This window comes from Homarus americanus, unplaced genomic scaffold (assembly GCF_018991925.1).
Source record: "Homarus americanus isolate GMGI-L3 unplaced genomic scaffold, GMGI_Hamer_2.0 scaffold12873, whole genome shotgun sequence".
NCBI lineage: Eukaryota > Metazoa > Arthropoda > Malacostraca > Decapoda > Nephropidae > Homarus > Homarus americanus.
The window spans coordinates 1,110-10,942 of record NW_024719889.1 but is presented as its reverse complement, the minus strand read 5'-3'; the positions used below and the strand labels follow the sequence as shown (position 1 = coordinate 10,942).

The 9,833-nt window shown below is 44.7% G+C and overlaps 2 protein-coding genes across 2 annotated transcripts; both read left to right on the top strand.

Moving 5' to 3' along the window:
* Positions 1–151: 151 nt before the first annotated feature.
* LOC121860314 (fucolectin-5-like) lies at positions 152–684 on the top strand (the record flags this gene model as incomplete). The annotated part of the gene is made up of 1 exon (XM_042357383.1): positions 152–684. A coding segment is annotated over one exon (533 nt), but the record flags the coding sequence as incomplete, so codon positions are not given.
* Positions 685–6,899: 6,215 nt separating this feature from the next.
* On the top strand, positions 6,900–8,690 carry LOC121860313. The gene is made up of 4 exons (XM_042357382.1): positions 6,900–6,961; positions 7,683–7,792; positions 8,172–8,275; positions 8,404–8,690. Exons 2-4 carry the CDS (start codon positions 7,700–7,702, stop codon positions 8,597–8,599), a joined length of 393 nt encoding a protein of 130 aa, XP_042213316.1. The 5' UTR covers positions 6,900–6,961; positions 7,683–7,699; the 3' UTR covers positions 8,600–8,690.
* Positions 8,691–9,833: the final 1,143 nt, after the last annotated feature.

The following is a 9,833-nucleotide window of genomic DNA, read 5'->3' as shown; positions in this document are numbered from 1 at the left end:
GCTATAGTACAGTATTAGGTGTTACTTCAAGGGTGAGCTATAGTACAGTATTAGGTGTTACTTCAAGGGTGAGCTATAGTACAGTATTAGGTGTTACTTCAAGGGTGAGCTATGGTATTAGGTGTTACTTTTCAAGTGTGTTGTGTTGCAGGTAATAAGTGTAATGTGTTCAGCGCTCAGGTGTCTGTTCATTGGAGAGGACAAGCTGGACCTTCAACTCACCTGTACGACAAGTGCTACTCGAGCTGGCACGTCAACAACTCTCTCACACACCACATCGTGAGCGTCTCCTCCTCGGCCGAGTTTGGTATACAACGTCTTGTAAAATACGCCGTCAGTGGTTTCTTCTGCAACGCCACCAACTACTTTTGCTTCACCTCCGGACATGATTTTAATTCCTGGTGGAGGGCCGACCTGGGCCAGCCACTTCGAGTGTCCTCCATCTTGGTTCAGACGAGGCGGGATAACTTCACTGAGTCACTGTTCCTCGGCGTCACTGTCTATCTGGGTAACTCAAGTAACTATGTGGATAACCCAGTATTCGACGTCTTCCCAGGGTCAGCTCCGCCCTGGGGGATGTTGGTGACCTTCAAGCCCTCCCAGCCTGTGACGGGTCGCTACCTCCTCTTACACGCCCCCAACTGCCAATTCTTGACCATCTGTGACGTGCAGTTACTAGGATAAGATAGTGAAGCTCCTGGAGGTTATAACTTATAGTCTAACCTAAGATACCTAACCTAACCTAACCTGACCTATCCCAACCTGCCCTAACCTAACCTGACCTATCCCAACCTGCCCTAACCTAACCTGACCTATACCAACCTGCCCTAACCTAACCTGACCTATACCAACCTGCCCTAACCTAACCTGACCTATCCTAACCTGCCCTAACCTAACCTGACCTGTAACCTGCTAACCTAACCTGACCTGCCCTAACCTAACCTGACCTATACCAACCTGCCCTAACCTAACCTGACCTATCCTAACCTGCCCTAACCTAACCTATCCTAACCTGCCCTAACCTAACCTGACTTAACCTAACCAATTTTACTGGCCTTGATGTATGGGTAAGCGTATTAATGTACAGTACAGAGCGCACCCAACCTTCATAGCGAGCGGACGCGCCACGCGTCGCTCCCTGCTCAGTTCAAATCGCTGACCGTTACGACTGTCTGCCTTGTTTTTCGCGTTGGGTCCGTTCTGTCTGCTTTATCATGTAGTTGTACATGGATATCATTATTCTTGTACACTGCGCTTCTTCCCTATCCTATCCTTTCGCCTAGAGTCCCTGCTGTTTGGTAACGACGCGAACCCTGCGGGCAGAGCCACAAGGGGGGCCCTCAGAGGGCTGCTGAGTCGAGACAGTAAGGGTGGCAACATTTTCTGTTAGGGATTCGACAGTGCTTCATAACCTGTCACTGCTAGGTGTTAGGGCTTGGCTAGGCCCCCGCCAGGGGATTGTCTGTTCACCCTACCCCTAGACCCGTCTTTACTCGCCCAGCAAGCGGACAGAAGGAGCGGCATCCATGGGGTTTAGCTGAGGTGGACAGATTAGGTAGAATTTTCATTGATTCATTCATGTATGTTACTGACCATGGCCAAAGTGAGAGTGAAGATCTCCGGAACCCCGACCCAGGGGTCTCGAATAGGGCTAAAAAGGCTACTGAGCGACCTAAGGGTGAGAATAAATAGACTTGTGGATCTGAGAGATGGTTACATCATCCTCACAGAAACAGATGAAGATGCTGATAAACTACTTAAGTCTAGTGCCATGGACAAAATGAAAATTAACGGTTACGAGGTCATTGTCCCACGGGAATACGGCGCCAAGCTCACCCTTGTATGTAAGAAGTTAGACAAAGATGTAGTGGAAAATAACGCAGAAGAAATAAGAGATGAAATACAAAAGCAAAACAATGTCAAGGTTGTGGAGGTGTATCCTATGTATGCCCATAATATAATCAAGGTTCGCTTTGCAGACACAACGGATGCAAAAAGAATGAAGGAGAAAGGGCTCTATGCATATGGCACTTCCATCTCATCCCACCAAATAGAATATGAAAAGTATACGCCCATCCAACAATGTATGAAGTGCTATATATACAATGACCACATGACCAAGAACTGCCCCATGCAAGGGGTCATATGCTCTGAGTGTTCATCTGATCAGCACTTCTACAAAGACTGCCGTAGCACCATAAAAAAGTGTGTCGTCTGCGAGGGTGACCACAGGACCTTCTCTGCCACCTGCCTGGTCAGGAAACAGGTACTTCAAGAAACAGAGAAGAAACTGACCGAAATAACCAAACAAAAAGAAACCAGGGAAATTTCTAACACCATAGAAAGGACCACTCAGTCGACGATCATGGCTTACAGCCAAACCCTAAAAGACGCTCTAAAAGAAACTCAAGCAGACTCCCAAAAGCTCAACAATGTCAGCGAGACCATGGAAGTCCTGCAATCAGAGATAAGAACCATCAAGGACTCAATACAACAGGCAGTTACTGAGTCACTGGGCGCCATGAGGGACGCAGTGGCGGAGAGTATCAGGAGCGTCTCCTCTCCACAGCTGGACGAGTCCAAAGCCACCACTATATACTTGTCTTACCTGCATGCCCATCACATGAACATGGTTCATCCAGGTTCATTCTCGAAACACCTCAACGAGACACTAACCAGGAACAACATTGCACCTGTTGAAATAAGCGACGAAGTCCCTTCAAAAGAAATCCTTAAGGCAGTAACCCACTCAACGACCTATGGACGGCCTCAACCCACGCCAGAAATAGACCATGACCTCCTTGACTTAGGCAAAAGTCAGTACAACCGCAATCCCGACGTGGCCAGTCAGTCCCCCAGGGATCACAGCTCCAACGACACCGTAAATGCCCGCGATCCCATTACATGCACTCCCAGCGACGACAGTGACCATCGGACTGCAACCACAGTCAATGGTTGCGACCAGATGATGACGACTCAACCCACAGAGGAACAAGACCCTCGAGCTGCAGCGTCAGTTGATTACTACGACACGCAGGCCCAGGACCTGAACACCTTCCTGTACAAGGGTGACGAGAGGTTCGAGGGCCCGCCATTGACTGACAAGCAGATGTCCGAAGGCTCTGCTAAGAAGTTCCGTCCCCCTAGAAATGGCAGAAGCCGAGCAAACACTCCAAGCGACGCCCCAAGCTACAGTCTCCGAAATGGCAGTCGTTAGCAGGATGAAAATTGTCCAACATAATGTCCTACACTGGTCCCTTAATAGACGTAATGAACTGTCTAACTTATACTATCAATTAGACCCAGACATCATTCTGTTAAACAGTACGGGCATAAAGGACGAAAGTAAGCTGAAAATTTTTGGCTACACTGTATACCAGAGGAACATGACGGGTGAGCTGAACGATGGTGTCGCTGTGGCCGTCAGGTCACGTCTGAGTCATAGAGTGTTGCCAGACTTCGAGGATTCAGTTCTAGGAGTGCAGGTGGAGACAACTAGGGGATCTGTTATCATATGCACGATGTACCTACCTCCCAGACGTCCTTACTTACCCGAACAAGACCTAAACCAGTTGCTACGCCACAGAAAACCAACATACATCATAGGGGACTTAAATGCGCGCCACGCCATACTCGGACACGGTAATGAGAACAACGTCGGTGTGGCGCTGTATGACAACATCAGAAGGGGAAAACTGCAACACCTCGGGCCAGATTTCCCGACATTGATCAGACGTGCCAGTGCCACAACACCCGACATAATCCTCTCTAACAACGAGGCCGTCCTGAACAGGCACGTTACCGCCGGACCCATCAGTACCAGTGATCACCTGCCAGTCGTCGTGACGCTCTCATCCAATCCCATTATGATACCCGCCAACATCAGGTCAAACCTCAAACGGGCAGACTGGGACTCCTTCAAGGAGTCTCTCAGTCTCAAGCAGGGGAGAAACCTGGAAGAAGCCAGCCCTAATGACATCGACGACGCGGTCGAACAATGGTATAAGGATGTGAAGACGGAGATGGACAACAACATCCCGACCACCAGTTACAGGACCATTCCCCATCCTCACACTAGTCACCAGCTGAGGCAGCTCAGTGTCCAGTACACTCACGTGAGACAGCTAGCCAGTATCCGCGGGTGGACGCAGGAGCTGAGAGACCGGTACCGAGAGCTACAGACGGACATCCAGCACGAGAGCAAACGTCTACATGAACAAAAGTGGGCCGCCTTGGTGTGGGAGGCAGCCAACAATTACCGCGATTCTGCTGCATTCTGGAAAGGGATCAAGCGACTGATGGGTTCCACCTCTAGCACGGTCCCTTACCTGCTCGACCAAAACAACGTAAAAATATTCGAGGAAGAAAACCAAGAACAACTACATCGGCGATATTTACGAAAGATCTTTACCATTAGTGAACAGGAGAACGAGGGCTTCGACAGGGAGTTTGAGGAGGACATTTTAGGTCAGTTGCAGGACCATCAGCACCTGCTCCAGCCGCTCCCACGGACTGACTTCACCAGACTGGTGGACGGAAGCTACCTGACGGAACGCATTGTTCCTGCAGATGTGTCAGCCGTCATAAAAGGGTTTAAAAACAAATCACCTGGTCAAAGTCACATTAACAAGAAGATCCTGGCTCAACTCCCCGGCAACATGATAGAGAGGCTTGCTCATATATGCAACGCCTGCCTCGCCTCTGGATACTTCCCTAAGATGTTCAAAATCGCCGTTATTCGCCTCATACCAAAAGCAGGGAAGCCTCCAAACAAAGTCGAAAACTTTCGACCAATATCGCTGCTAGAGGTACCTGCCAAAATCTTCGAAAAAATAGTCAACAAGCGATTGCGGATGTATCTGGAGGACGAAGACGTGCATAATCCCCGCCAGTTCGGCTTCCGCCAGTACCGAGGCACATCCACCGCCATAGCTCAGGCCTACGAGCAGATCGCCAATGCCATGACTGGCCGCCTACAGTGCAATATAGTACTGAGGGACGTCAGCAAGGCGTTTGACAAAGTTTGGCACGCAGGACTGCAGTATAAGATCATACAACTGGGGCTACCCGAAAATCTGACTCGCCTGCTGTGCAACTTCATTACGGACCGCAGAGCCAAAATTAAGATGCAAGAACATTTTGGAGAAGAATTCTCACTATCGAGCGGCGTGCCTCAGGGCTCTTGTCTCTCACCAACCCTTTACACACTCTACACGGCTGACCTGCCACCCCCAATCGTCGGCAGCGAGTACGTCATGTATGCAGACGATGTAACACAGATCGTCACCTGCCCAGGAAGGTCCACGGCAAGGATGGCGCGACTCACTGCTCGGGCAATAGAGGAGATCTCGGAGTATGAAAATAAATGGAAAATAAAAACAAACAAAACGAAATTTGAGGTCATACCCATAGCCAAATTCAAGCCGGCCCCATTGATGATCGACGACGAAGAGATTGAGTACTCTAAACAAGGCAGGTTGCTCGGCCTCATCATTTCTCGGACGGGCATCATTCCCCACGTGAAGGACAGACTAAATAAAGCCAAAGTCGCCGCAGCCAAATTAAAACGTTTTAAATTGATGCCTGAGAAGATACAAGTTCACCTGTACAAGGCGCTGGTGAGGCCTGTGTTGGAGTACCCATCTATACCACTCGTCACACTCGGGAAGACTAGACTACAACAACTACAGAGCTTCCAAAACAAATGTTTGAGGTCAGCCAGTGGCCAAGCGCCACCCTACCAGGAGACAGTGGAAACCATCCACCTAAGAAATAAAACAGAGGCCCTCAACTTCAGGTTCCATCGCCTAGGGAAGAAGGTTTGGGACAAGCTCCTGGACGACCCTCACAGCCCAGACCACCTACGCGGGGAAGACATCAACGGAGGGAGACCCCACGCCTGGTGGCCCCGGAGTCTGCCCACACTACAACAACCCAACCCGCGATCCATCTATGTCCGCCACAGTGATCCACCTTAGATTAAAACTTAGATGATATAAATTCACATTTAACAAGTCAAAATCGAGTGAGTCCATAACGTAATACAGTATAAGATGTTAATAAACTTGTAATTGTAAAATCAATCTAGTCATTGTCTACTAAAATAACCATTGTGCAACCTCATTCTAAATCCTAGGTTAGCTTAGTTAGCCAACAAACTCTGTAATATGTAAAACAAGGGGTGTCGTCCCCCTCTGTTTAACTCATTAAACTTCTTTTCCAACCTTTCCCCCCACGACTATATGTTGTGACTTCTCCATCCCTCATGTCTGGCTGTGCCTTGAGCCCCAGCATGCCTTCCACCCTTTCCCCACCTTAACCTAAAAAAAAAAAAAAAAAAAAAATGTACAGTACACCTAAACCTTATCGTTATCACATTCCTCTATCTCTCTTTAGGTGTCAGTGTTCTCAGATAAAAAATAAATCTTCACAGGTGTTAGATTGCCAGATGTTGTGTGGTTATAATCTGTGGTCAGGTCAGGTCAGGTCAAGAGGTCACAGGGGAATTCCACAGGTGAATTTTTTCTCGTTTAAATAAATGTCTTACTAGTTTCCATTCTGTTCCCTGCACTGTCTATGTACATCTTTCTCACTGTGTATGTACATCTTTCTCACTGTGTATGTACAGTATTTATATAACTACACTGTGTATACTGAATCTATCTAAATTATATAAACATGTATAATAAGACAAATGAGATATATTAATAATATAAATAAAGATAATAATGATGGTGATTATATTATATATTATATGAAAATGATTCATGAAGCATAAGGGTGATTTTGCCATAGAGATTACGTGAGGATTTAACTTTATGAGAAAATTTCTGGTGGTTGATGGCAACTTTGTTTAGGAGGATATTTTAAAGTTTAAAACCAAATAAAATAAACAAGAACGCCAGTCACCCCTGAGACACCGGGGCGTAAGGTTAACACGTCCTAGTTCTGTGTTTAATTGGTAAGTTATGTGTATTTCTCCCATTTGTTCATGCCAGTGTGTGTGTGTGTGATTATAGTTCCTGATATACAGTATATCTACATTATAAGAAGTAATATTTATAAGAAAGCCGTGGATCTAGACAATTGACCATCCACTCTACCTATGACGCCACACACTACCTACGGAAAATAGACGAATAAAAAACACCAAAGAAATACCCAACCTTGATAATTAAATAAAACGATAATAAACCACAAACGCAGGAGAGACTTGTTAAGAAATTAAGAAATTATCATGAGTATAAAATAGATTGATAAAATATTCAATGACAGAGAACGTGACTTGGTGATGGTGGTGGTTTTAATGTAAAGTTGAGAGTCATTTAGATGGTCATGTTCCACGGTGGCTGGGATTGGGGTGGGTAAAATTATCCTGAATATTAAAGTTCTAAAGTGTACTATGTGACTGACGTGAAGATTGGACACCCTAGTTTATTCCCTGTGACGATAAAAACGTCCTAGTATGGTTAGGTTAGGTTAGCCATTCTCCTCGCTAGATGGTAGTGTTCTCACGCTTGTTGGAAATTCTATTATTCTTACTAATTGCGTTAATTAATTCTTACACATGTTTTATTTCCTTCATACATGTTTATTGTAATATGTGAGCTAATATATTATTCAAGTTTGTTTTTATTACTTTTATTGTTTGTTCCGAGTTATGTTGATGTTTACGTCTATAGAGTGTGGTAGTGTAGTCATGTCCAGCCAGGGGAGAGGAGGTGCGCACTACTTTGTTCTGGTCCACCCGTGCATTATCGCCTTCATCGGTTCAGGCCTCGTCATGATGGCGGTGAGTCAAGACACCTGTAGTTAGCTAGTTGTACAGTCACTCACAGAGGTCCGGTCGCCTCCCCTGTTGTTACACGAGCTCCGAGATTCAGATTCGTGAACCTGAAGTAGTAAACACTATTGTATTTTTCTGTCCATAAATGCTTCGGATTCACGAGTCTCTAATCTCGAGGTTCGTGGTTCAGGAGGAGAGGCGACACAGGACTTTTGTGAGCGACTGAACCTCACTTACATACCTGACGTTATATTTGGTAACTGAAGACAATTTAACACAGTCTACCTGAAAACAGTCTGCCGCACCATATCCTCGTGTACCGAAGGCCTAATATTCAATGTCTTGTATAAATAAGTGTTAATTGTTGTGTGTATTGTACCTTCAGCTGACGTGGAAGTGTCCAGAAGTCTTTAAGAATGAGCACCTCGGGTTACTGGGTCAGTTTCTTCACTGGCTGGGTACTGAGCACAACACCTTCATGATGCTCGTGTAAGTTCCTTCTTAAGTAAATTTGTTCTTATACAAATTGTACTTATAATTTGTGCCTTTAAATGTATTGAATGACTAACTCCTTCACCATTTGTGTTTTGTTTTTACATTCTCATATTTTTTTACAGATTTACACCAGTTATGACAATCCACGTGATGGAGGCAGTGGTGGCAGTGTACCTGTGTGGGACACTGGGCCTCACTCCCCCCACCACTGTTCTCTGGGTCGCTCAGATCTTAGTGGTCGGCATATTATCACTAAGGTTTCTCATCTGGCCTTTACGAGACGTACAAAATGATGCCAAAACAACAAAACGTGAATAGATGGTAAGGTAGAGGACATTACTCAGTCGAGTGTTCATACTTGCCCGCCCCAGCTTGTATGACGATTTAAATGAATAAATATCTATCTATATAACAGTCTATCTATAAATCTATCGATCAAACGACAACACTGAACCAGGTAATTGTACCTTAAAGCACAGAGTGACACCAGCAAACTGTCGAGGAAGTTTAAATAAAAATATAAAATCAAATAAAGTAGCAACACTGGACGAGCTGGACACCGAGTGAGGTAAGGATACAAATATTACATCTACAAGTTGTGGCCATAAATTAGGTCAAACCAGCAGTAAAGAGGTTGTTTAGTGTAGATTATAAAACATAAAGTATCACATAAATTATCATTGTTACTCATACAACCCAACAAAAAGTGTCCCTTGAGGGATAATCGGGGTTTGGACATCATTCTTGCAGCCACTCAAATCATCACCGTCCACAAGTCATAGTCGACATTCTACAAGTCATCGTCCTCAAGTCATCGTGCACAGGTCATCACTTAACAAAGGCTAAAACTGTCATTTAAACGCTAAATAATATTTCTAAATAACCCTTATTAATATTTGACCCAAGTTTTATGTACTGTAAATAACCTACAATGGCAAATTCAAATTAAAGAAAAATGTTTTAGTTATCACTCCATATGTTACAATTTTCTTTCAATTTTAACCCTAACTTAATTAAAATTAGTATCAGCGTGTTTTATTTAAATCTGACCTTCATTTCTGGTGCAAATTAGCGTTTTGGGGGCAAAACATAATTTTTTTATTTATAACAGAAACTGCTAATTTACAACAAAAAATCTAACATTTTTTTGGAGCTAACCTACTCCTGTGGTGGACGGTACGCTTATGGCTATAGACAACAGAATTTCCGTCTTTTCTTAGAAGTAAATAATTTCCACACGTAGGACACAGTCTTGATGTTGGTAGGACACCGTCATCTTGAAATATTTGGATTGCTTCACTGTTGTTCTCATAAACTCGCTGAATACCAGGTAAATTAGGGAAAGAACACTTTTCGCGTGTCATCACCAGCCTTAAAAATTCGAAGTTCACGGTGGACGGCTGCTTCACAGTGTGCCACATTTTTAAATAGGAATCATCGTACTGGAACTTCAAATTTATCGTTTTTCGGTAGAATTATGGTGTGTTATTATTAAATAATTTTTTTAGTTATTGCACTCCCAAGCATCATCATTACGTGTACCTAGGGTTAT